The sequence below is a fragment of the Platichthys flesus genome, chromosome 10, assembly GCF_949316205.1.
Source record: "Platichthys flesus chromosome 10, fPlaFle2.1, whole genome shotgun sequence".
Lineage (NCBI taxonomy): Eukaryota > Metazoa > Chordata > Actinopteri > Pleuronectiformes > Pleuronectidae > Platichthys > Platichthys flesus.
The window spans coordinates 2,129,583-2,157,327 of NC_084954.1; the positions used below are offsets into that span (position 1 = coordinate 2,129,583).

General features: G+C 43.3%; 1 protein-coding gene, 1 non-coding gene and 1 pseudogene across 2 annotated transcripts; 2 read left to right on the top strand and 1 right to left on the bottom strand.

Annotated features, from left to right (window-relative positions):
* Positions 1-196: 196 nt before the first annotated feature.
* Positions 197-18,218, bottom strand: exoc3l4 (exocyst complex component 3-like 4). The gene is made up of 15 exons (XM_062397624.1): positions 18,168-18,218; positions 17,965-18,069; positions 16,472-16,739; positions 14,456-14,581; positions 14,163-14,381; positions 12,083-12,701; positions 9,793-9,910; positions 9,207-9,332; positions 8,730-8,830; positions 7,475-7,573; positions 5,943-6,066; positions 4,915-5,037; positions 3,631-3,783; positions 3,349-3,470; positions 197-1,112 (listed from the first exon to the last, which is right to left on the bottom strand). The coding sequence occupies exons 3-15, from the start codon at positions 16,713-16,715 to the stop codon at positions 911-913; spliced, it is 2,376 nt and encodes a 791-aa protein (XP_062253608.1). The 5' UTR covers positions 16,716-16,739; positions 17,965-18,069; positions 18,168-18,218; the 3' UTR covers positions 197-910.
* Positions 594-801, top strand: LOC133963117 (small nucleolar RNA U3). The gene has a single exon (XR_009922633.1). It is a non-coding gene; the product is annotated as a small nucleolar RNA U3 (small nucleolar RNA).
* Positions 1,375-1,461, top strand: LOC133963162 (small nucleolar RNA U3; annotated as a pseudogene).
* Positions 18,219-27,745: the final 9,527 nt, after the last annotated feature.

The following is a 27,745-nucleotide window of genomic DNA, read 5'->3' on the forward strand; positions in this document are numbered from 1 at the left end:
ATTAAGTTGGAGGTTTATCACTATCTGTGTTTTTTGTTGCTGTCATGAGAACCTTTATTTTGAAATTGAGACCCTTTGTTAGGTCTATTTTCAGTGGTGAGTTGATCTTCATGTGTATTTGTGAGTCGGTGTCACAGTGATTATCAATGATGTCAGTCTCGAACACATTATGATTAAAGTCTTGTTGACCAAACTGTTGTCAGACTCAACAAACTTTATTTTTCACACAAACTTAAAAATGTCTCAATAAATGACAATAAAATCCAAAATATATCTAACCCTATAAATACTATTCTGATATCAACTTGTAGATTGTGAAGGAAAAACAAAACTCTTCTTCAGAAGATGATTTAAAAACTATTGAACGTACATATAAACTGTTGAATCCACATTATCTCAACTACACAAAGTCTTAGTTGTTCTTTTGTCCTTGATGACTGATCAGTTATGATTGTTATGACAGCAATGAGCCACAGAAATCAAAGTGTAACATCTGATTGGAGGAGGTTTGTCTTCCTGGATCACAGCAGCTCACCAGGAGTAAAGGTTCACGTCTGAAGATATAAGACTCAGAGAAACATCCTGAACAAACCAAGACTATACTTTCAGGGATCATTTCTATAGTTGTTGACTTGAGAAATGTGTTTCTAAAGAGTTTGGTCTCGCTGCCCACGATGAAGAGTGAAGATGTTTCCTTCAGAGCAGGAATCTGGTGGAAGAGACTCTTGGTTTTCTCCACTGTTGATGATTGTTCAGTGTTTCTGGTTGAGTCACTGGAGGAGGAAACATGTTCTGAGTGGTCAGCTTTACTTTATAAATATGTGGAACCAGAGATTCCACATTAAATCCACTTCTTAATGTTCTTCATCTTCCTCCATCAGTTCATTGTCTGTGTAGAATTAGCCGTCACTCAGCTGAAGCAGAAGAATGGCAGATTGGACAGGCAGTCTGTGTTGACGGTGACTTGCATGTCTCCAAACAACACTTCGGTTTTGTCTCCGCTGGCGTTTCCCAGTTTCTTCTTCAGCTCGGTGAATCTCTGCAGGATGAGCTGGTGTTCTCGGCCTCTCATCAGACCTCTGAAGTTCAGAACAGCCACCAGGTGCTTCCTGCTGCAGGGTGTGAAGAACAAAACAGACCAAATACAGATAAAGATCATACTTCTTCATCACTCAACAACTTGTCTTTATTACATGAAGATTTCATGTCATTGAGCATTTTCTGAAACAGGATTGTTATGACAGCAATGAGCTACAGAAATCAAAGTGTAACTTGTGATTGGAGGAGGTGTGTCTCTCTGGATCACAGCAGCTCACCAGGAGTAAAGGTTCACGTCTGTAGATATAAGACTCAGAAAAATCTCCAGAACAAACCAAGACTATACTTTCAGGGATCATTTCTGTAGTTGTTGACTTGAGAAATGTGTTTCTAAAGAGTTTGGTTCAGGATCTTCTGTCCTGAACTCAAACTAATGGCTGTACGATTAATGTTTGAGTGAATCAATAATAATGAAACTCTAGATCAAAGTTGATAAACAATGATGTATCAGGCCTGCGTATTTTCTGTTTGTCCGAATAGAGATGTTGTAGCTATCTTACCATAGAGTAAGGTAAGATATAGTCAGTCATTAGAGACGTTCATCTATCATGCGGCAGTTAGAACTTATTTCTTTCTACCGCAGGAGAAAATCCCGGCTCATACAGAGCAAGAGGCACAAGTCACCAGTCTGTAACTGGGCGGACGTCCAGACACAAACAGCCTTCGGTCACTTAACAGTCTCCAGTTCACCTCCCTCGATCTGCATGTGTTTGCACTGTGGGAGGAAACAGCAGGAAACAGAGAAGAACCCACCAGAAACTAAGAAAACATACAAATTAAAAGGAGCTTTGTCTTTGTTTCAGTGAGAGAATTGAGTTTTAACAAACATTACAACAAGATAGAGATATCCTACAGTGACCAGCATTATATCACTGTTTATTTTGCCTGTTTGATTAACTAACCCTCTCATCTGACTGCAGCCTCTTGCCCCTCAGCTGTCAATCAATCACGAGGATCTCACGCGTCTCCAGGCTTCTAGGTAGAACATTAATTAGTCCATGATTCTGGGTAAAGTTTAAAGTTTTGAAACCACAAGTCCTGCTTCCTGTTTTCAGTTGCATCAGACAGAGAACATGACCGATGCAGATGCTGCCTGGGTTTGGACTCAAGCCAAGGTTTTCTCTAGTAAAATATTTTCCACTGGTCAAAGAAACAACACCCACTAACGTCTGGCTTTTGTTTGCAATGGGACTGGATTCAATCGAATTTCACTCCTGGATCAAATTACTGCTCTGGACACAGAGTTTTATCGACTCTTTTTCTATTTGCACTGATGGAAACATGAAACACGAGTAGACGCCCCAGTGGTCGTGCACTTGTGACGTCGAGCACTTCGTTCCTGGGAAAACCCACAGAAAGCAAAACTCCTTCCCTGGCAAAGGGAAAGCTGCCGGTTCAGAGGGTTTACAGCGTTTACAGAACCTGGTTAAACGTCTTAGCTCGAGGGGAAAAAGAGGTTTTAAAAAGAGGAAGTTCCTGTCCAGTGTTAATGTGACGACCTCTCTGTCTGTGAACCGAGTTCCCCCTCGCCACCGTCACAAAGAGGAAACTCAGACAGGTCTTTCAAAAACATGAAAAATCAGGATGTAGGTGAAATGTCTTCATGTTGGATTTTTTCTTCTCTGTTGATTTTGACTTGATTCAACAAAAGCTTCTGTGTTTCAACACGGACATGTTACCACACGCTGAGAAACTGAGGGTTTCACTTCAACAATCCTGGTGTATTAGAAAATAATTGGTGTTGCTTGGGAAATCCCCCCCCGCTCCTCGTCCCCTAGCTTGACCCATGCCCGGGCTCGTTAACTGCTGGATCAACACCAGCCCCCCCCGAAGGTCGGTCAACACTGACTGTGTTCAGTGTGGCGTCACCTGCAAAGTTCACTCATCTGTTTTTCTGAAGTTTTCCCACCTGAGAGTCTGACCCAAGCTGCTTGTGTTTGTTCCACTGTTCACGACGTAAGAGTGCACGTAAGGATAATGTCTGACATACTTGAGCTGCGTGTACGTGTACTTGACTTTGATTGGTTTGTAGACGGCACAAGTGTTTTAATTCTGCCTCAACTTCCTGTGATTGGTGTGAAAGCTGCTAATTCGCTGGTTTCACAAACGAACCGAGACCATGGTTCAGTTTCATCCGGGCCGAGACTTCTTTTTATCGGGCTGGATATTTGTTTGTTGGCCTCGAGGAACCGTTCACAAACAGAAAAGACTGAATGTCCAGGCCGAGCTTCCTTTGTTAGAACAGCCTACCTGAAGTCCGGGTAGTTCTGCACCACAGGTTCAAGATGATCCTTTATGTCCGTCTTGTTTTTCTGTCCAATGATGTCACTCAGGTCGTGTCCCACTGAGTTCAGCCACTCGTGAGTCGACGGCTAGAAATATCAAAATAAATCCATGAGCTGCTGCAGAGTTTTATCTTTGAATAGCAACGAAATTAAACACAAGGTATATAATGATGTTAAAATAAATCTTTTTATTGTTTTATATTCATTAATGTTGATAAGGATTTATTATTATTAATATTGACTTTACCATGTCCTGAAACACATAGACCAGTTTCCCCCACTGCCGACGGATCTCGGCTGCCGCCTTCTCGTGCTTCCAGTTCTTGCAGGAGTAGTTATTCTTCATGAGCTGGCCGATGTACTCCTTCACCACGTGGTAGTGACAGTGGCTCGCAAACTCCTGTGTCCGGGAAACACACACAGACACACAAACACGCACACACACACACACACACCGCTCAATAACAGGATAGGAAAAAGGAGGGATGTGAAGTGGATTCGGGAGGTGCTCACATTTTTCATAGGCCTCACATGAGTGATACTAATCAGGTCATTAGCTGGCACCTCCACTTCCACCTATTCAATCCTCCCCCGTTCACTCCTCTGTCTGAAGCAGCCAAAGACAATGGCCGTCCCACATTGATTCACTGGAACTTCCAAACCGGTCGTGAAAAAGTAAATCAGTGTTTACTCTGCACACTTCGAGAGGGAGTTCAGAGAAATGAAGAAACCGAACCTCTGACGTAACTTTCGATCCAATATTATGTTTCTTTTCTGCTCATCAAACCAAGAATAATCCTAAATATACAACCCTAACTATCCTGATGAAGTTTTATTTATGTATTAAAGGCCTCTGTTATATTGAAATAAATTGAATCTGAATATTTTGTGCCAAACGGGGAAACAAATGATCATTCCAACACTCAGGGTAGAGACCTTAGCACGATTAACCCCTTATTGCCTGGATTAATTTCCAATTATATAAAAAAGGTATTATTTGTGTTTTTGCCTGTCATACAGTCGCTAAATTAAGTGGAGATTGTTAATTTCAATATATATCATATACAGTAGATATAAAATTAAGGTATGAGACAAATTAGCAACATTAGGCATAATGGGACATAACCTTAATTTAACACATTTTCCAGTCTCTGGTATGTAGATTATTATATTGATGCTGTTTTGATTGAAATTGAATAACAACATATGTTTCTGTACAATCATGCTGTTCAATCATAACAGTATTTCAAATACTACAAAATAACTTTGCTGCAAAGTCCCAAGGGGCTAGTATGTATTTTCCACTCCGACCACTAGATGGCGGCAGAGTGATTCCAATACCTTCCTCGGTATGTGTAGTATTTGTACCATCAGGCACAACTGTCACGTCGGAGGCATTAAGACTGGAATGGGGTTTGAGGCAAATTCGCGACATTCGTCTACAAGGGGTTAAGATGGAAATCTTCTTGTTGAAATATCAATAAAGTGCTTTTCTAGTGCTGGATTCCCTCTGACGTGTTTTCAAACCAACCTGGACGTGTGGCGGCGTCATGAGGCTGCACTGGTCTGAGAGCTGCTCTGTGAGACGGTAGAGCTGCTTGAAGTCCTCGTCGCTGGTGAGCCACTTCCTCGTCATCATCCTCCTCAGGAACGGCTGGAGAAACGGCAAGGAGAGAAAAACCTCACACATCTTCTCAGAAACAGTAAGTTCTCTCACTCCCCACAGGCCGGAGGGATGTTTGTATTAATCCTCCACAGCTTTGGAAAAGCGTTGACCTGGACTCAAGGATGATCAGATTAGATAAAACTCTTATTAGCCTCCCAAACTCGTTAGTGTAAGAACCCCTTGAAAGGCCCAAAGGTTATTGTGACCTTGTAAATGTCACGACTCAGGACGACCTCGAGAGAATCTGGAGCAAATACTCACTTAGAAACAAAAATGAACTGATTCCATTTCACATTTCTGTGGCCACAGGTCAGAAGTCCCAGTGACCTCATATCAGTCTGGACCAGAACATCACTTAGACTGAATCTGCGATGGGTTAGATGCTGCATCTCAGCGGGTTGGATTTTAAACTGTTCAGAGGCTTAAAGGTGAAAATGAATTATGTTGTTTCCAAGAAGCGTCACATTCTGAGTTTGGATTCACAAATAAAGGAAAGCACTGGTTCTTCTAGAAGGAGCTCAGTGTGAAGAAGAGAAGCTTTGGTTTCTCTGTTTGTTTCCTGCCAACGTTTCATTTAACCACGACTATTTCTCTGGTTTTACCCAAACTGGTTTTTGTGCCTTTAACCAAACGTTAACTCAGCAACTCACCTGTTTTCTTTTCTAGATTGGACGATTTATTGTGTTGAGAATTCAATCCAATGAGGAAATTGACCACACTCACGTCTGGCACTGGCTTAATAATGGTGTTGGGTAAAACGTGTGTTTATTCTTAGAGCTTCAGTTGAGGAACATCCCTCTTCCAGTTCCCCTTTTCACGACCACAACAGAAAACAGCCGCTGGGTCAGAGGAGGCGAATGGAAATGAAATGGAAGCTGAACATGTCCACGCACCTTCACGTCCTCTTTGAACTGGTCCTCCAGGCCCTGCAGGAGCGTGACGACCAGCCACTTCACCTCCTTCCTGAAGTCCTCCACCTCGTCTGGACAGGCGCTCAGGTGTCCCTCCATGTGCTGCCTGCAGGGGGAGCACACAAACATCGGGTTCTGAGCAGAGATTGTTAAAAACAGATGAAGCCAACGAGTCTGGCTAGCTGCAGTATAGGTTATAAACCCCACCTCCTCCATGTTAGTGGCTGGGACATGCACCAAACTGATAAGTGAGAGCACACGTCGCGTAAATGTTTCTCAAAGATGGTTTCTCCCATTTGAGGGGGTTCTCACCACACTGGTTTTCATGTTTCTGATCATGTGGTCACCTGTGGTGAAGATCTTGACCAGTTCAAGTTTGACTTCCTGGCCTCTTGTGTCTGACCCATTGATGCAGAATAAAAATCCACCCGATTGTATAATTATATATGATATATATGACATGATTATCATGGCATGTGCATCAGTGTTTCCCTCAAATCCAGTACTGTGTTTTCACTATGTTTGCACTATACTTAAACACACTGCCCTCTGCCACCCCCCCCCCCCCCCCCGTCCTTCAGCAGCCCGTCACAGCCCACGTCAGCTCGTGTGCTGACTGACACGAACAGCCGAGCTGGTTTTGGAGGTGCAGCAGGCGACTGTGTCCTCGGTTATACTTTCTCTTTCTCAAGCTCGTTTCACTGCCAGCGTTTCTCGCTCATGGCCCCGATTCCCTGAAACCACGTGGGGTGCAGGCCTCGGCTCTGCATCCCATTTAACCAGTCTCTCTGCAAGAGAGTGAAAGAGAAATGTGTTGGCACCCGGATTGAGAATCCTGGCACGTTCCAGAATAGCTCAGTGATGAATCATCCTGACAAAAGGCCTGCAGGACTTTCTAACTCTCCCAGTGTGCTCCCCAGTCCCAGTCCTGAGCTGAATCTACAGTGGTGCATTTATTCATCCACTCATTTGACAACACAGAGGATGTTTGTGAAACTGTCCAGATTTATATAAGAGCTCTTTCTGGGTCTTTGAACCACCTGGTGCTTCTCTGCATGTGGAGATGAACTGACTCCAGACCAGGAGGAGGAGGATGGTAGAAAAGAACACACGTTGTTTTAAATTTCATATATTAACACAAAAGTTTACACCAAGAATAATGACTTCAGGGAGGATGTTCTCTCCGCTCTGTCCATTTGTGTGTCAGCAGGATTTATATTGATGTTTAGAGAAGTGATATGTGTGTTTGTAATTTGAATTTAGGGGGAATATCAGGGGAGTATGTAAGTGTAAACATGACCTATCCACAAGAAGTCTTTAATTGACTCTGTTTCACTCGTCTCCTCCTGTGATGAGCTGGAAACAAGTTCATTTAACATCCTTCATCTTTATCTGCAGACTGGTTCTCTCCTCTCTGCTCGAAGCAGGAAACGCCCTCTGTTGACTGTGGTTCCAGATGTTCTGGTTGGTGTCTGGTTTCACCGCGCCCGCACTCAGACTGTCACGTGACTTACTGTAAAGCAGTGAAGCAGTTGATGTAGGTGATCTGATAGTGCGTCCACAGCAGTGTCGGTTTGAGAGCGCCACAGACACGCCGGAGCTCGGACTCGAACCTGCAGCGCAAAGAAGAGGATACACTTAAGAGGGAGATTCACACATAAAAAAAGAATTTAACCTCATGAACATGAGAAATCAAGTTTATCCATAATTATAATAATCAAAGTTGGCCTCAGGTGAATTTACAGATTACAGGCTTATAGTAGATTTATAGTTAGTCCCAATAAAAGTGCACATTTAAAAAAAATCCCCAAATAAGCATAATGGAAACTCTGAGTAGAAACTGAAACCAAAACTAAAAGCTCAGTGTCTGCAGTGCAGTGTTGGGCAGAGGCTGTGGAAAACACAAAGCTGCTGTGGTTACGATGGGGAAGTTCACTGGAAACTAAACTTTACTCCATGTCCTAAGACAAATAAGCACAAATGTATAATATGTAACACAGTCAGCGCAATATGGGTATGAAGGCCATGTTGACAAATTCATTCTGAGGTTACAAGAATACAGTGAAAGTCCTAATTTTCAAACAAGTCAAACTTTTATGAGAATAAAGCAATATTTAAACATGACCCATATTATTATTGTTATTATTGCGGCCTGGTTCCCAGTAACGAGACGTTTGGGCCTTGACTGAGGAATGTTTCATGCTGCAGAGGTGACATGTGACCCGAGGAGCAGGAGGAGGATTTCTCCTGCTCTCTGTGTGAGATGCAGAACGATGTCGAGCGCGAACACGCGACCATCAGGTGACGTTCAGAGGGATTTACCAGAAGAGTCGGATTCGGTGATTCTGCTTAAAGCCGGAGGGGGAAATATTCGTACTTTGCTAAACAGGAAACTCACACAACTGTGGTTGTGTCACAGGAGCTGGATCCTGTTTCTGGTTTGCTTATATTTGTTTTCTTCTGCTCCTTGGTTGGCATGTCCCCCCCCCCCCCCGACACACTTTCACCTTCCTCTTTCACATCTCTATCGCTGCTTCTAGATTCACACGGATTCTATTTTGTGACACGAAAGTCTGACTCTTCAGGATCATTTACTTATTCCTCCTGCTCTCCACTGATGTTTGACCTTTGGCCTCCTCACTGATTAATGTGAGGAGCCTCTCAAGCACTTCCTGTCCGGAGCAGGCTGACAAAGAGTCAAGAGCTGTGCAGTACATTAATAACTTTCCGTGCACATTCGTCCCATGTGCTTTTGTGCATGGGACCAACCTTTGAGGAAAATGCTTCAGCTCCTGGAGGCAGGAAGTGACGACCTTCTGTTCCAGCTGAGCATCGATTATCGATGAGTTCTGAACGTTTCCTTTCACTTTCTGCAGAGAGGGAGAAAAAACAGGAGCTGAACCTTCGTGTGTGAAGTTCTCTGCTGCCCCCACGTGGCCACAACAATATATTGTAGATGAATGACGTCATTTAAAAAATATTATTTATTATAAAAACCCAGAACCTAAAACTAGATGAAAACATAGACTCAAACCTATTTACCAACTTATCAGAGTATATCTCAATGACCAGCAGGCCTGGAAATGTATGTTTAAGTGGGTAATACAAAAATTTGTTATGTGTTTTTAAACAGTTAAGTCACAAAAATACATTTCCTCTACTATGTGAGACTATCTGTGTATTTTGGGATCTTTTATTCTTTCATTAGTGTTCAGAGGTGAAGTGCCGAGACAGATGCTGTCGTACCGTCCAGATGTCGAAGTGGATCGGAGAGTTCAGGAGTTTCTCCTCCTTTTCTGGCGTCTTGCTTTTAGTCCAAACGTCTTCATTTTCCATTGAAATGATTTTGTCGAGTGAAGATCTCATGTCCACCTGCAGCAGCAAACACATGGGGGGGGGGGGGGGGGGGGGACGTTCAAGGAGTCAAGAGGAAGTTGAAAACTTTTATGTCTCAAATCCAGTAAATTGAGTCTACTAAGGTAAGGCTACTTTAATGTACTTGTGGGTAGATTTGTTTTGCAGCAATAAAAATAGTTCGATTTATGAAGAAGTTGAAGAGTTAAAGGGTTAAATTTGACAATAACATAAGGTTATTAATCCAGGAGGTTTAGAAATGCAGTGACAAACATTCACTAAACAACAAGAGAATCTGTCAGCTCACTTAAAAGTGACATTTCTTTCTTATTTTTAAATATTAGGTTTTTAAATTGAAAGTACTGAAAGTCAAGTATACAATAATTAAATGTTTTCATCAAATTTCTTGAGGGCTGAAATAAGAAGAGCTAATTAATGGATCCTGGTGTAAAACCCTGGATCTAAATGAGGATCAGACCTTCACTCGGCTGCAGTATTTCTCCTTCAGCTGCTCCAGGAAGTTTTCCTCCAGCTGCAGAACTTTGCTGTCGTCCCCGATCTCCGGCTGCAGAGACTCACTTCCCATGATCTTCTCGCTGCGGAAACAGTAAAAGACAGAAAGTTAGAAACTGAATTATTTGATTGAAATCGACTAAATGCTTCCATGGAGGTGGATCATGGGCCTGAGCATCACAAATATAAAAAAAGCTTGTTAAATATTCAAACTGTGGTTGTTATTTGAACCTGGAAAAGATCAAATCAATTTAAAATGGGACAAAGTGCTAGAAGCATTGAAACTTTTTATGTTTATATCATATTGAAGTTTCTGTTGAAAGGGTCAATTATGTCTGTACTCAATATAAGTGATTATATATCTACATGTCTATGGATATATGAGCTGGTCAGAACATACTGGGGTTGAGTTCGTGTTTTGAAAGTTGTTTGGTTTTGTTTAGAAAATGTTGTGGGTTTTTTGTTGAAGTGGTTTATAATGAAAAAATACAAAAAAAGACACGTTACTGTGATTTTGCTGCTACAAACAATATTTGAAAATAGCGATGAGATTTAGGGATTATTATAAAATATGTATTTACATAAATAAAAATATACACATGTAATAAATATAAGGTGTAGAAGTAGAAGTTGAATGTATAGAAAGGAATACATATATAAAGAAATGTGGATTTATTCAGTGAACGGACCATAAATATATAATCAGCAGCAGTATATGAATATTCATCATTTCTTCAAGTTCATAATAATTCAACAATTGCCAAAGTTAAGTGTTTATAATAATAACTTGAATCTTATCTGTATTGAATGTTATAAAACAGTATATATTCAAAGATGATATTGTATTAAAACATAGTTAGATGCTGCTTTACATAATCTGTGAGAAATGTGGACATGACCTGATTTCATGTTTCCATCTTGGCCTCAGGAGAGAGTTGAGCCTCGTGTTCTTATTTCAGATCAGCTGTTTATTTATGGTTCCAGAATGTTGTTTCTAGCACAGCTTTTATTTTGTTGGTTTGTTGTGGCCTGATTCTGCCTCTTTTTTTATTAACTTGTTCCCCTGATGGAGCGAAGGGGGGGGGGGGGGGGGGCAAACATCTCTGCACCATCTGTGAGCTGTGCTTCACGTGGGCGGTGGACACGAGTTCTATTACATCTGTTTGTGTTTTATTATATGTGGTAGAGTATTATTAAATGTGTTTGTGTTTTATTATATGTAGTTGAGTATTATTAAATGTGTTTGTGTTTTATTATATGTGGTTGAGTATTATTAAATGTGTTTGTGTTTTATTATATGTAGTTGTGTTTTATTACATGTGTTTCTGGGTATTTCCTGTGAGTTTAGACAATCAGACGTACTTCTGTTACTTTATGATATATGTATGAGAAATAATATACTACTATAACTACTATTATACTGTTATAATAACGTTCTCCTTATTAAGTATATTTGGATGAAATAATGTCTTTACTTTCATTTATGTACTTTTTATTAGCATTATGATATTTTTGAATGCTAATTATATTTTTCATTTTATGGATATTTATATACTAAAGTTCTTTTTAATATTCTACATACTTTAGTTTTGGTCATGACTGTATAGGTATATATATTGATATAGTTAATTTGTATCCATAAAGACAAGCTAGAACCACCACTGGATAAGTGTTTACCTGCATGAATATATGTATTATATACCTATAAAAATATGATCCAGGTTGTAAAGAGGTTGTTAAACCATTAACCTCTTTAAAGTCCCAGGATTCACAGCAGACAGGTTTTTAAAGGTGTTGAAACCAGCAGATGAGGAATCGTGAGTTTGAATCCCTCGTGAGTCGATCACCTGCTGGAACCTCGGTGGTTCTCATTCTGTGCTGTTGATGGATTTTGATATTAAAAGGACGAAAGAAGCTCTTTGGGGAAACAGAGGAGAAAAAAGAAAGTGTGTGTATGTGTTGTGTGTGTGTCTGTGTTTGTGTGAGTGTCTATCTGTCCGTCTGCCCTCTGCAGATCTAAAGAAACTTTTATGAAGGTTTGTCAGATCCTGCTGAGCTTCCACGTTCTCCTAATCTTTCAGACTTGGAGTCCTCATCCATGTTTTATATTCAGTTGATGTCTCCTGCACTGATACCATCGTGTTGAGCTTCCTGCTGATACCTGAACCCTGTGTTCTTCTGAAACCCGGGAGCAGAACCAAGGAACCTCAGCTCAGAACCTTCAGTCAGTTGATGGATGACAACGTGTCACTGACCTCTTGTATCTGTTGATGATCCAGTCCAGCAGAGCGTACAGGTCCTTGCACTCCGTCACCTGCTGCTCCAGCTTCCTCAGGTGCTGGCCCACGACTCTGTGGTAGCTCCTCACGTAGGTGCTGAAGGCTCTGAAGCTGGGGGGGTAGGACCAGCGCAGCTCCCTCTTCACGTTCTCCAGGTCCTCCACGATGGCCTTCCCCAGCAGGCCCAGGTGAACGGCCAGCCAGGAGGTGTTCTGCTCCTTCTGCTCCAGGTGAATGCTCGACACCTTCACCTGCACGCCCTCCCCCACCGCCTCCCTCCAGGCCTCCATCCAACTGTCCGGCAGCCCCCCCACTTCCTTGGATCTCCTCTCCTCCTCCTGGATGATGCGGGCCACGGGGACCAGCAGCCCCTTGTTCCTGGAGGGAAGAGAGTTGGCGTCGCGCACTATGCCGTTGACCTTCTTCCTCAGGTCCCCGTAGAGGAGGTTGAGGTCCTTCTCCTTCTTGACCAGCTCTATGGGCGAGTCCTCTCCACTGCGCTCCAACTCCTGCTGGAACTCCTGACGCAGGGCGAGCAGGTTCAGGTACGCCTCCTCCAGCACCTCCATGTCGATCAGCTTACTGATCTGCATCACTGCAAAGACACACAGTGGAGGGTCGATATCACTCACACACACACACAAAAACACGACAACAGCAAACACAAGTATAGAACAAATAGAGCAGATTCTGCTTTTGGCCTCAAGTTCTCACACCTTATGTCTTAACACACACCTGGTAAAGATCCAACCTGTGATCATGTGACTGGAAAGAAACGTTTGTAGAAGAAAAGGAGGGGAGAAAGAGGAGGAAGAGGAGGAAGACAGACAGTGAATCAGTGTCTAAAGTTGAGCTGAACCTCTGTGTGTAAGATTCTTATCTTTGCCTGTTGCCAAAACAGAGGCAGATAAAGAAAAGCAGGTTGAATGTACGGACAGAGAACGAGTCAGGAAGAGAGAGAGAAGGTCGTGTTCCTGCAGCGCTGCACTGAAACTGAACTGAAGCACGATAGAAAATAACTTGTATGTACAATTAAAATAGTGATTAAAACATAAAGAGTTAGAGAAATATTCCTTAAAGGGGACATATTATGAAAATTCCACTTTTGTAGTGCTTGTACGTGTTAATTTGGGTATCTGGCATGTCTACCGTCCCCAAAACTCTCGAATGGGATTACGACCGAAATAAACGTCATAGTCACACCATGCCCATGAAGCGAGACTCCCTACATGGGCATGGACGAGCGAGCTAACGCTAGCCGGGCTCCACAGGCCACGGGGAGCCAGGCTCGCTAGGGGCTCCGCCCGGCTATGGGAGCCCGGCTCCCCGGCTAGCATTAGCTCGTGAGCTAACCGGGCTCCACTGGCCCGGTTAGCGTTAGCTCGCTGCTGTCAGACATTTAAGTGGCCACATGAACAAGGGACCCCCAGGACACCTCTAACGTTGATTCAACAGTGTGGAAGGATGCTGCTGCTGCACCAGCTCAAGCTCCCACTGCTCCCACTGCTCCCACTGCAGGGCTGCGGTGGGGAGCTGGGGCTCTCGCAGCCAGGCTCACCGGGGGTGAGGGGTTGGGGGAATTAAAACAGGTCAATCTGAGGAGGGCTGTTTAGGACAGGGTAAAAAGGTGCTGTTTTAAATAATCCTTGTGGTATTTTGACCAAAATATATTACAGGCATTTCATTAAGACCCCAAGGAGCCATATCAACTGTGGTGAAATGGGCATCATATGTCCCCTTTAAGTGCATTCATGGCTTTTTCTCAATAATGAAATCATGCAAGACGCTAATGGCTGCCGTGTGAATATGGTCCAGACAATTATTCTGTGTCTTGAGTTGTAATCTGGAAAATTCAGTCTGTGGTTTTCAGCCCATTTGGAGCAACTGACCTCAGACCTGATTTGTGTTCTCACATTCAGCCGCTCTGGAACAATGTCTGGACTCAAGGTCAAGTCTGAGAGCAGCTTTTGTTTCACGTCTCTGTGTCAGTGTGTGTCCAGTGACCGCCGCCAAGGTGCCTTTGAGCAAACCCTCTGCTATAAGAACCATATGGTACCTGACAGAGGTGTGTGGGGTAAGTCTGGCAGCGTGTACATCTCCTCTAACTCCACCTCCACATCCTCCTCCTTCTTCTCCTCCTCCTGTGGGCCCTCGCTGACGGTGTGGAGCAGCTCCTGGCGGCCGCTCGGCTCTTTGTCCTTCTTGGAGACCAGATTCAGGCTTCGACGTAACGACCTTCTCACGAAAGACTCACCGGACGAGGACATGTTGGGATCTGAGGATGGAAAACATTCAATGACACGCTGGTTCTGACCCGGGAAGGATTTCTGGTCCTGTGATTGGTCTCACTTGTCTTCGAGCGCTTTATAGGATGGCTGCTCTGTGAGGTGGCATCGCCTTCGTCTTCCTCTTTTCTCTGGAAGAAGCTTCCGATGTTCTTCAGAGGAGAGACGACCGGAGAGCCAGCGCTCGGACCTGAGAGAGAGAAGTGAAAACACCTTTCAGTCCGAGTGGCTCGACAGCTCCTGGTCCCACAATCACATCAAGTTTCATATTTACACTTCTCGTGGTGCGTGTATGATTTGGCTTCGCTCTCTTAACTGAGACCTGGAGATAAACCCTCTGGGGAAAGCAGAGGCTGAGTCATGATGAACACTCTCATGTTTGTTTGGCTCAGACCCAGAATGAAAAGTAAAAGTCAGCGGTGGAGTTTTTGGCTTTTCCTCCACCACTGCTGATCCCTGCCTACACCACTGTCTAGTTGTTATAGTTCTAGATCTAGAGATTCTAACCATTTCTTCATTATATAAACTAATAGTTATACTTTAATAACACGTAACAAGCCGTACTTGAATGCATCTCACCATGTAAGATAATCTTCCTGGATCCACCCTTTTTATCTGGATCCACTCCTTATTGAATGGTTGTTTTGTTTGTTCTTTCCAAACCTCAGTTCAACATGTTATTGAAACCAGTTCTGCAGTTTGTGGTTAAACCTGCTAACAACCAATCAGGAGACATCAGCTCCATGGCAGTGGTTGTCTGCAGTGATATTCAACAAACATTCAAATCAAATCTGCAGTGGAGGTCAGAGAGAGGTTTCTAGAGCAGCAGCAGCAGGTTGTGTGTTTTAATGGTTCTGGTGTCTTTTCTCTTCTTGCTGCCCCACGTTCCCACTCTGCTGCTCTCCTCCCACTCACTTCACCCACAGCTCCGTGGAGAGGGTTCACGTTCTGCTCACAGTCCGAGGTGAACGTGTTCATGTCAGGAGAGTCACTGGGAGGCGGCGCGGTGGAGCAGTGGTTTTACATTGTCCCCTCACGGCAAACAGGTTTTTTTTTCTTTGCAGAGTTTCAGTTTCTCATTGTAATTTGTGGAATAATTGAACAATACTACAGTACTCCACTGTACTCCACTGTACTACAGTACTAAAGTACTTCACAATACTACAGTACTCCACTGTACTACAGTACCCCACTGTACTACAGTACTAAAGTACTACACAATACTACAGTACTCCACAGTACTCCACTGTACTACAGTACTACAGTACTCCACAATACTCTACAGTACTCAACAGTACTCCAGTACTCCACAGTCCTCCACAGAACTGAATAAAAATGAATATATTTTTATTCAGAAATGTTTGTCAAAATAAATATTGGAAAAAACTGAGTAAGTAAGAAGTAAACAGTGAGTAAATATAAACTGGTTTTTCTATTTTTTATTGCTTTTCCTATGTATATTGTATTTATTGCGTTTTTATGTTTCTATGTTCATTGATGCACCAATAACCAGAGCAAATTCCTTGTAGGTGTAAACCTACTTGGCAACAAAATACTTCTGATTCCTGGGGGTATTGTGTAAAGTACTACACAATACTACAGTACTCCACAGTACTCCACAGTTCAAATGCACCAAATGAACTTCCTCGTGGTTCAAACATTATATCATCGGAGGTGAAGACTGCAGCTGCTTCTTCTTCTTCTTCTTCTTCTGTTTAATTCTGTTTCTACTTCCTGTGATTGGTCCAAAAGTACAAACTATCAAAGAAGTGTTTTCACTGGTACCGAACAGAACCCTGGTTCAGTTTGATCCAGACCCAGAACCCCTCTTCTGCTGTGAGGAACCTTTCACACCTGATGTTTCGGGTCTGGAACCAAACAAGCTGTAAAACCCCTGTGACACTAAATCCTGTGAGACGTGAAGTGACTGAACTTTCTGAAGCTGCTGTGACTGTTTACCAAACAAGTCTTCAGACACTGAATGTCTCCTCGTGTCTCCTCCTCCTGACCTTGAGAGGACGTCACTGTCCCTGCACCTCCCTTCACATCAGCTTTTCATAACCACCCTGATGGTACTCACTGGGGGACGGAGGCGGCTGCGACCCCGACTCGTTTCCAGCTGTGTCTCCTTTACGCGTGACCTTTGACCCTTTGCCTGGTGAGAGTGGGCTCTTCTCCGCAGCGCGTCGTAGGCTCATCCTGATCGACTGCATCCTGCCCAGTGGCTGCTTCACGCCGCCATCAGTCGGCGTCTTCCCGTTGCTCTTGAGGGACACAGTGTCCTCGTCCGGGCTCTCAGTGGAACTGTCCTTCATGTCTGACATCTCAGTGCTGTAGAAATCATCCAGCTGTGAGAAGAAGGAACGTGACATGAGAGGTTAGAGGCAGCAGAGGAGCAGCTCTGACACGAGCCTGAGGGAAACTGAACCTGTGGGGTTCTCAGTCTTCGTGGCTCCGGTCGGTTTGTTTACAGAAAACACGACAACCTGCCCGAGCAGTTCCTCCCAACATCCTGGTGTGAAGAGGGAATCTATGGAAAAAGTGTTTTAAACTCCAAAGACATTCACACCGAAGTATGATACCTCAGTTTTATAGTTTAAAATCTCTCCAGAGAAGAGTGGGTTGTATTCTCGACAGTGAGTCTGAACACGGAGCAGTCGTCTGTTAATGTGTGTTTTTGTGTAATGAGAATTATTTAAGGTTAAATCGAACACAACTCTCATCATTAATTTTACATATAGACATTAATATTGTTCCTGAGGAGTTTAGTTCTGAACCCTGAAGCAGTGTTGGGTCTTTTTTTAATCTTTTATTTCATCATCAGTTTCATTCAAACTGTTCTTACCTGCTGATGTTATTATCTATTAACAAGTTAATATTTTCCTATATTTCATAATATTCATAAAGGAAGAGAGATCAATCAAAGATGCAAATGTGAAATCATCTATAATTAAATATCAAGTCTCTATTTTAAGCCAACCTTAAACTCTCTGTCTTGTCTATGAAAGTATTTAAATATCTGAAAACTAAATTATTTCATAGAAACTTATTAGCAAAGACACAAGTATGCGGTTATAAAATTTATATTGAACTTTATTTGTATAGCCCTTAAAAAAAAACACCTCTGCAAAGTGCTTCACAGACATAAAAACTGAAAATACTTGCAATGCAAATAATTCAAAACAATAGATTGAATAAAGCCATTTTATTTGAATAGAAAATATAATTATTATAATATTGTTTATTTTCTATTTACTTTCAGTTTTCTTTTCTTCAGTAAACAGCGTGCAGCAGTAAAGTCTGAGTTTAACTGTGACAGTAAACCACCTCTAAGCTCAGTCGTGTTTCACAGGCGTGTCTCAACGTGTTTTTATCTTTAAATCAATTTTGATCCAACGGTTTAAAAACCTGAATCTGTACGTGAACAGAGCAGCACTGTTCTTCCAGAGCGTCACTGATTAACCAAACCTGCCACCCTTTCTAAAACCCTCTGGAAGTACAAGCTCTATTAAATAAAATATTTAACTGTGAACAAACATGTAGAAATGCACTTTAACAGACGTGTCTTCTTACCTGTGTGTCGCTCAGGTGTGTAGCAGCTGCCACTGGTTCTTCCTCTTTTGAATCCTGAACTTTCACTTTCTGTGAAGCCGGGATTCAGGTGGAGTTACAGTGAGTCTGAGGGTTAAAGAAAAGCAGAGCAGCCAGTGTGTCCTGATTCAAAGATCAGATCCTGAGTCAGCCAGAGGTCGAGTTAATGATTAGACAGAAATTACCTGAAGGACTTTTCTTCAGACGGTTAAGATTCACTGCAGCAAACCTTTGTCTAGGTTTGTTTAAAACCCAGATCAGTTTACAGGGAGATTGTGTTTTCATTCCTCTTTTTAAACCTGGAATGTGGCTTGAAAGCATGTGACCGTGTTGCCTTTAAGAAACCCTGTAAACTCCTGTTTCAAGGTTATGATTCATAAAGGCTTTATTAATAAGTGATGAGTGAAGGACTCAGGTACCTGTACTTGTTTTAACCTTTCAGGGTCTTTTATGCTTTTTCTTTCCTTCAGATTTCTTTATTTCTAAGATTGTTTAGAGAGAAGATTAATAATAATAATAATAATAACTTATATTTGTATGTCTTCTTTTGAGGGACCTTAGGACCCTTTACATATTTAAGGGGAAAGGACACATTTAAGGCAACAGAGACGAGGACAGATTGAGATGAATAAGAGAAACAAGCTGGATTGTTGGTCCAGTTTGTGTCAATGTGTGTCTTTGCCCTCCCCCGCAGTGTGAGGTCAAAGTGTCGTCCTGGTTGAAATGACACAAACCACTCAACAGGATTCCATCTCACTTCCTCCACCAGAGGGTGATGGGGGCCATGTTTGCTTCAGCCCCAGAAGATGCTGCTGGCGTGTGTGCGTGTGTGTGCGTGTGTGTGTGTGTGTGTGTGCGTGTGTGTGTGTGTGTGTGTGTGTGTGTGTGTGTGTGTGTGAGGCTCTGTTCTTGTCTTCTAATCCCAGCAGATAGAAGTTAGATCCAGTTCCATGGAGACGCTGAGACCAGTTTCCTGTTCAACACAGATCTGACCAATGTTTCCGGTCCAGATGAAAAGCATCGTTTGTGTGTGTGTGTGTGTGTGTGTGTGTGTGTGTGTGTGTGTTTGTTTGTGGGGGGGAATACAGTGAGCGGATTATAGATCTGTGGAAGTAAACCAGTTGTCCAGCTGGTATCTATAGTGTCAGCAAAAGCTTTACAGGAAGTCACCACTTCCTGTTTTCATCCTGATCCATCGTCTCTTCTCCTTCTTCTTCTTCTTCTTCTACTAAAAAATGTCTTATAATTTAAAAGTGTAAATGTCTGCGGCCACTGGGATGTTTAAAACACCCACACACTATTAGAAACAGGATACGATCTTCCCTTGATTTATTCAATATTCTATTCAAACCTTGCTTAGTTTATTAGACACCAGATAAAGAGTAATTTGTTTTGGTCTAATCTCTGTGTATTTAAATAGATCATATATTTAGTGTTGTCTGATGTCAAAGGTCGTATCTTTAAATCATCTGTACTTTATTATGTGCATCAATTTAGCTCTTCATATTCATTGATCTCAACCGGGGAAATCAATGAAGTAGTTCTTATAAACAAGGTGATTCATCTGAAACACTCTGAATCTAAATTTAAATTCAACAGTTGAGCAGAACCTGAACTTCCAGCTGCATTTTAATAATCACTCACATTCACCTGTTTGTTTCTGATGGAACCGGTTCTGCAGAGAATCCTGGGATTTCCACTGTGGCAGCTGTAGTGCACAGGCCTCAGATTAGTGTTGCATAATGAAGGCAAAGCTGTTGCGTGAAGGATGTGTCTGTGTGTTTGTGTGTGTGTTGTGATACACACAAGCTTAGCTCATGGTGAATGTTCAACTGCAGCTCTATAAAACCTGTATTGTTCTTATCTGAGCAGAGACATGATGATGTCCTTGTGTTTGTTGTGTTGTGTTGTGTGAAATGAACAACATGTGATCCTCGACCTCAGTGATTCACTCAGACTCCAGGGGTCGAGTGTAGATGAATGTGTACGTTTTATTGATTGTGCGAGTGAAACAAAGCCTCTGACAACAGCCCCATTGTGTTGTTCTCTCATAATAAACTGATACGTTGAATTATTCACACTGTTGTGTTTGGACGATGTTGTGTATGATTAGACTGGGCGGCTGTAAATGTGTGTCATGCTGCAATTATCTGGTATCCACGTTGTCAGAGTGGCGGTTCTGCAGCCTGACACCCACACACACACAGACACACACCGTCTGCCGCCCACAGCTCGGTGTTGTGTCACCATGAACCCGTGGGCAGCCCCGGAGCGAAGAGGAATCCTGACACTGGAATATTACCAGTTGAACGCTCTGACCATCGATACATCAACCAGCGTGGACCACACCGGTTCAGGAAAGAGACACAACTGCTCCTCCATCTCCACAAAGGAGAACATGTCCCACGTCCTCATTGAAAGAACAGAGCAGGACATCCATCCAGGAGACAATTACCACAGTGGACGTATGGAGATGAGACACTGTCCTGCCTGTCAGCTGACCAGCCAGGTTTCCTCCTGTCAGTCACATGGTGTCACCAGACAGGAAGTGACCCGTCAGGCCTCGTCGCCACTGACACAACACGGCAGGGTTTGAACTCTGACCTTTGGAGACAACAGAACCAGTACGACGTGTGTCCTTCCTTTTTTAAATTGAGTTTCTATTCTGTTTGTTTCCCGACTGCAGCAAAACACATCCCACTGAGTTCATCTTCGGTAGAACTGTCACTGATGGTGAATATTTAAATTCAGGCTGGATGTTTCTCGACTGTCCCCCCCAGGAAGCTGGAATACCATGTCAACCTTCGCATCAACTTGCCCCGGGGGCGTTTCAGCTGAGTTCCAGCCGTCAGTCAGTCTGTCAACCCCCCCCCCCCCCCCCCCCCCGGAGCTCGTCCTTCTCCTGACTGACTCCTTGTTGTTCTGCATCTCAGCCGTCGTGATGCTGAAGGATGAAGTGACATCTGTGGGAGAATGGAAGATCTGGATCTGAATTATTACCCTGTAACTTTAGCTCAGTAGCTTTTGTGTCAAGCTTCAACAATCAGAAATGCGATATTGAATAGATTCCAGATGAAAGTGAAAGTCAACAGGCTGATGACGGGAGAGACTCAGCAAAACAAACTGAGTGAAAGACGAGAGATTTTCTTCTTCTGTTTCACTTCTCTGAGCTCAGGGGAGAAGAGACCCCCCCCACCCCCACCCCACCGAAGTGAGGGGAAAAGTGAAGGAGATGAAAGGAGAGAGGAAGGTGAAGCAGAGGGAAGGGAACAGGTGGAGGAGATGTGGCGCAGGAGGATTTATGAAAACTGGGTTACAGGGAACTTCATGTTTCTTGCAAATGAATTCACACCTGAGTCGTCTCCGGATGAACGAGTGCTACATACAGTAAACATTTAACCACAAGAAGAAACTCACCACAGCTCTTTGGAACAGGTCCAACGTGTGATAAGAATAAGAAAATAAGATGGTTTTTATGTATTATTCTTTCTTTATGGAAGTGAAAATCCCTCATTTTCTCATTGTTGGCCATAATATTGTAACCATCCAAGCAGACAGTGATGTTGAATTCCCCCGAAGAAGATGTCCACTGCGTTTTAAGACAATCTGTTTCACTACCCACAATTCTCAGGTGTAGTATCCACGTCCCTGATGGGCGGAGCTCAAGTGCTACGGAGGAAATGTTTACTACAACCATGAAAACCACGTCCGCTACGATTGGATGGTTCAATATTACGACACTACGTTACAACACGATATGAAACATTACATTCAAACATATTATTATTTATTTACGATGGTGTGAAGTGTCCCCGTCCCTGTGGAGGTTGTGTAGCGGTAATGATTTGTTGCATGTTTGTTAGCAGCAGTGTATCTGCTCCTTGTAATGAGTTCAGAGCAATTACAACAAAATGTGACCTGATAAATATTCAATCATTGTAATGGTAACAGCTTTGTGTTGGTTTTGTGTGGTGTGTGTGTGTTTGTGTGTTTTGCTCTAATTAACCTCCTCCGTGGTCCTGGAATGTCGCCGTCATTAACCCCAGAATTTCCTCTAAAGGTTAAAGACGAAGTTTGTCCGACAAACAATTTGTAATTTAATTAAAGCTTGTGTCTGATGGAAAAACTGAAGTTTAATGACGATTGATAAATGTTTGGAATTAATGGAAGAATTCAAAGTGGATCAGTGTGAACAAAGAGCTTCTCCTGAATGTTATCCTACAGTCTGACTGTGTCCTCGAAACACAACTGAACGCTGGATATTACCCATGATCCTCTGCTTCCTGAACCTGAAGAGCTGCAGCTGTAACAACTCCACCAAATTCTGTTCAGAATTCTTCATATTTTAACAGTTTCCTGGTGAATATTGAGATAAACTCTGGTTTTTAATTATTTTTAACCGATCTCCAGTTCAGCTTCACTCTTCAACTTGCTGTAGCTGAATTCATTATAATACAAACTGCAGATAAATTTAGCTTCACCTGGATTCCGCCCCTCCCACTATTACGTTAATCTTCGGTATCTCACAGGATATTGTTGTTGACTTTATCGCCACCTATTGGAGGTTTGACCGTTAAAGGTTAAGGTTGTGTGTTTTTTTCAAGAGGGGAAATCAACGTTGTTAGGGTTGTGAATAAGAAGCAGGACGAGGAAGACGGAGGACGAACAGTTGTTGTGTAGCTCCTTTGTCGTCAAAGACATCTTTTCTCACATGTGAGGGAAACGTTGTGCGTTGGTGGAAGAAGTTTCAGAGAGAAAGACTCGGACGTCTCAAACGGAAACATCGATCGACTCGTGATGAAAAGAGACGAGCAGAACAAGCCGGCTCCGAGCGATGGCGTCCAAATCAAAAGGTTGTTGGTTCCACGCCCTGAACAGTGAGATCCCTGACACCTGAGTTGAGAGCCTCAGGGGAAACACAGTCTGTCACTCAGCTGAAGGGCCCCGGGGACGTGACCGCTTGCTGCCGACGGCCTGGCCCCACCATTTCATTACCAACGGGGTTGTCATGGCAACAGCCATGCTGAACTGGGCCTGCTGGGAACCATCAGCATCTCCCACCGCCGTGCGAGAGACAGTGAACTATTGTTACTGGAGCCCAGTCATGAGCCTAACACGAACTGAAGATTTAAAATGAAATCTCTTGACGACACACACACACGTAGTACTGCACTCACACACACACACTCACACACACTCACACACACAGACACACACACAGTAGTGAGACGTGCCAGCTTTCTTGCGTTGCTCCCGTGTTGCAGTATAAAGTGTTGTTAGTAAAAACAGAGCTGCTTATGCAATAGTTTGAGGAGTTGTCAGTCAGTCGGCTTTAATAAAGTGTGTTTATCAGATGTGAGGCGGAAAGATGGAGAAAAAAGATCAGATCAAGTCTAACGTGAAATAACTTGAGATGAGATGATGTGCATGCTTTTGTAAAATCATATAATAAAGATTATAAGAGTAAATATTCATGCTTTAGATATTATCAGTTTAGTGTTTGTCTGGATTTGCACAGAAATAAAAAAACTAGATGTTCAAATCAAAAAATGTTCCTCCACTTCCTCCCACTGCCCAGAAATTAAGCAGAAATGATCCGGGACACGAACATGTTGCACTGGTGAGGTTTAATTGGAGCATTGAACATGTCTCCTCTCTGGAGGGGAGTCTGATCCCCAAGAGAACCAGGGTTAGACCAGAACCTGCTGGAGGGAACAGATGCTCCTGAAAGATGCTCCGAGGAATTACTCACATGTCAGAAATGTTGTTCATGAGTCAATTCCCACAAGTCAGTGGGTTTTCACTCACTGTGTCTGCGTGAAATGACAAAAACACAACAGTAGGAAAATGTAATTCATGGCTGGAAGGGATTGCATATTAAGATAGAGTAATAATTTGATGAACAGACTCTTACAGAACAGGATGTAGGTAGTGATTTGAAATATCGTCGTCTCTAAGGTCATTTTTTAAATAACTTTTTAATGTATTTTACAGTATTTCATTATTGTGTTATTATGTTGTGTTCTATTCTTGGATCATCAGTCAATTGTGAAGCACTTTGCACTGAACTAACACTAGAAACGTGTTCTACAAAGACTGATTGATTGATTGATTGATTGATTGATTGACTGATTGATTGATTGATTGATTGATTGATTGATTGATTGATTGATTGATTGATTGATTGATTCATAGGTCTCATCATTGAAAACGATGAGACCTTCTCTTTCTGGCGTCTCCTTTCTGAAAACAGGGACCTGAGACCTGCAGTCACGACTGTAACTTCATCTCCTCCTGTTCATTATCCAGAGAAACAGATCCTGAATCTGTCCGAGATGAGATCAAAGCTTGTCAACAAACAGTCTCAACCCAATTTGCACAAATCCATATGTCACCGCTGTGATAATGAAAATCTAACTTTGACCTGGTTTCCTCTGTGATAGGTGAAATCCACCAGAGACTTTCCAGCTGTTCTCACCTGTTAAATGAGATGAACCTCTGAGTATTAATGTATTAATATGAATAAACATGCAGCTGTAAGTTTAACGGATTCACTGGAAGTGGCGTTTGACATCACAGGTCTGCTTTCAAAGTCCTGGTCCCTGTTTGGAGGTTGAACCGCCGCGCTGGTGAACACATCAAACGCCCATTCGGCCTCAGATGTATTTTTATTCCCTCACCCCCCCCACACACAAACCTCAAACACACACAGACACACACCCACCTCAAACAATCACTCCCCTTGTCCACGCTGAATAGATCCTTTAAAGGATTTTGTCTGACCACTTTCTTTATTCTCCCCAACCGGAGGCTAATTGAGGTTGTGGAAATTAACAGAGGGAGCTGTCAGACGGGGGGGGGGGGGGGGGGGGGGTGCTGGGGGAGGGGATTTGGTGGGGGGGGGATGTTAGTTGGTGGTGTAAATGAGCTCTTCCTCCTCTGTGCTTCCCAAAATAACCTGCACCCCGTGGCTCCATAGCCCCACTGCTAAGGGCTGGGTGTCCCAGCTGTGAGACAGACTGTCACACACACACAAAAACACATACACATACACACACACAACACACACACACACACACACACAGACACACTCCATGGTTTATTTACTGCCTCCATTTTTATGTTATTACATTTTTTACTTTGCTGTTTGATGAGGACAACGACAATGACCTAGGACACGAACAAAAGAACACGGACCCTCATGAACACGTGATCGTGAACACGCGATCGTGAACACGCGATCGTGAACACGCGATCGTGAACACGTGATCGTGAACACGCGATCGTGAACACGCGATCGTGATCATGCTGCTGTGACTTAAGGTTCATGTTTTAATTTAATGTCCAAGATGCAAAGTGTTGATCAGGAAATTCTACACAAGAGGAGAAGTTTGCAGCTTCCAGATAGAACGATGTCATCGAACTCCAGAAGTGGAGCAGAACCAATCAGATGGACGTCACCGGGGGGAAAGTGTACCGCACCACAGGGGTTTGTTACAGGTTACACATCCTCTTATATTGTCTGCTCGTGTTGATACTTTTAACATTAATGGGATTCAGGTTTACAGGAGACATATTCCACTCTTATTCAGATTGATCATTTTAATTAGTGTTGCTCCTGGGCGGCTGTGGCTCTGGAGGTAAAGTGTGTCGTCCACTAACCAGGAGGTCGGCGGTCTGATCTCCCTCACTCCCCAAAGTGTCCTTGGGCGAGATACTGAAACCCGACGTGCCCCTGACGGCTGCATCACAATGAGCTGCTTCTCTGTTTTGTGTCCGGGGGGGGGGGGGAAACACACAGAAAGTTTCATTCTTCTGCTTGAGGTGAAGTTTCGGTAGAAGTAGAGTCCAGCAGGTCTGACGTGTACATGAAGAACATCACAGTATTTTCATATTCATATTATCCCAGACAACATGTATGTGCCTTCAGTCTCATTTCAGAAGTATTATGTGTACTTTTACAGGGAGGCACACGTCTGCATTTCTGAACCTGAGTGGACTCAATATGTAAATAACAGGAAGTGGTGGATGTGCTGTGAAGCTCCGGATCCATTTGAACTTTTCCCGAGGAGCAAATCACACAGATATTCTCACTAAATTTAGAATTTTATACAAATTTGAATTTTCAGTGCAGGATTATCGCAGGATTGAACTGATACAAAATGAAAGGTCAGTTATCAGTCACCTGGGTTCCACCCCGTGCTGTTGGGAACATGCGGCTCCGTTGAGGAGGATACCAGAGGCTGCAGATTGAAATGTCGTGATGACTCTCGAGCTGGAAAGACTCTAAATAATGGATGCAGCGTCATCAGCTCCATGTCGTGAGGACGGGAGACGAGAGGCAGAGACTCCGCCTGAGAGGCCCCGAGGCCCCGAGGCTCTTTGTGACCCGCTGCGTCTCCGAGGCTGTGAGAGGAAGACACCATGATATTTACTTTACAGCAGAATAGGTCAAGAGAACAGCTCGGTAAATGTCGCCCTCATGCAGAACAGGGACAGCAGAGTGTCTCGTTCCTCTGGGTTTGCTGAGGTTCCCTCCACAGACAGTAATAATCCCATCTGTCTCTGGGTTGCTCTCTCACTCGTCGTCCCTGTGTTCTCGGAGCAGGTGGAGTTTCTGGGTCGTTGAATTATCAGAGTCACAGAGGAGAAGGAACGAGATGAGGAAATTAACCCTGAGCACAAAGTGATGACTCAGCATCACAGACGGTCAGCACGCTGCCGACAGGATCGAATCCAAAGCAGATTTCAATCTTGATTTATGCACAGACGGGAAAACAATGATCCTAAAGTAAAAAACAACACAACTCTCAGGTTATAATCTATTTTGTGTTTTCTCCTCGATCCCCAGTCTCTAGTCAGACTACACCAGGACATGAAGGAGCCGTGTCACCACTCCACTGCAGTGTGACATCCCACCATCATGGTGTAAATGGAGAAATGTGTTAATGTGTTGTGCTCTGTGGCCCTCGGCGTCAGGTCATCCCCCCCCACGCTGTCGGCGGGTGAATCTGTGGATCTGCGGCCAATCACAGGCCATCTGTGGGAAGCTCATGTCTGCTTCCTCTCAGCCAGCGGGTCACGGACGTGTCTGCAGGACGGAAAGTTGTGCGTCTCCAACAGATTTGTGTGTTACAAAGTGGTTCCCGGTGGATGAGGGTTGTTGTAATGATGTTGCTTTTCAACTTGAACAGTTTATCAGAATTGAAGGTATCAAACCAGATTCAACACTGAAAGATGAACAGGTCTCGAGATGTGTGAGCTACACATTTATGGAATTAGTTATTTCAAAATTACTTCAATGGTTTTAGAGTTTTAAGACCAAGACAACAACAAATCTAACTTGTGTCACATCATCACAACCACGGAGCTCATGATGAAACCAGGTGTTTCTCTCAGACGCAGATGTTCAGACTCTCTCAGTCTCACAGTCTTTATAAAAGCATCGTGTTCAGTGGGTGGAGACAGACCGCCCCCCCCCCCCCCTCACCCCCCCGCCACACGCTCCACCTGCAGAGCCGCCCCATCTAAAATTGATTACGGTGACATTTACTATTCATAGAGAAGGTTACTAGAGTAACCCTGTGCCGTGACGCAGGCGTGAGTGGAACATTATTCCCAAACAAGTGAAGAGGAGCTCTCTTCTCTCAACGAGTGTGTGTCAGCGCTGAATGACAAACTGGTTCTGTAATTATGAATAATGTGCAACACACAGTTGTTCTGTTTGTACCTGGATCTGTTTGGAACAGGGAAAACAGAAAGA

What these genes read in the sequence shown, in the direction of transcription:
- exoc3l4 (XM_062397624.1), bottom strand. Translation starts at nt 16,715, where the DNA reads ATGTCAGACATGAAGGACAGTTCCACTGAGAGCCCGGACGAGGACACT. An exon ending in CTGAAGCATTTTCCTCAAAG is followed by an intron (nt 7,574 to 8,729) that starts GTTGGTCCCATG and finishes TTTGCGCTGCAG; the next exon opens with GTTCGAGTCCGAGCTCCGGC. An exon ending in CAGAACTACCCGGACTTCAG is followed by an intron (nt 1,113 to 3,348) that starts GTAGGCTGTTCT and finishes CACACCCTGCAG; the next exon opens with CAGGAAGCACCTGGTGGCTG.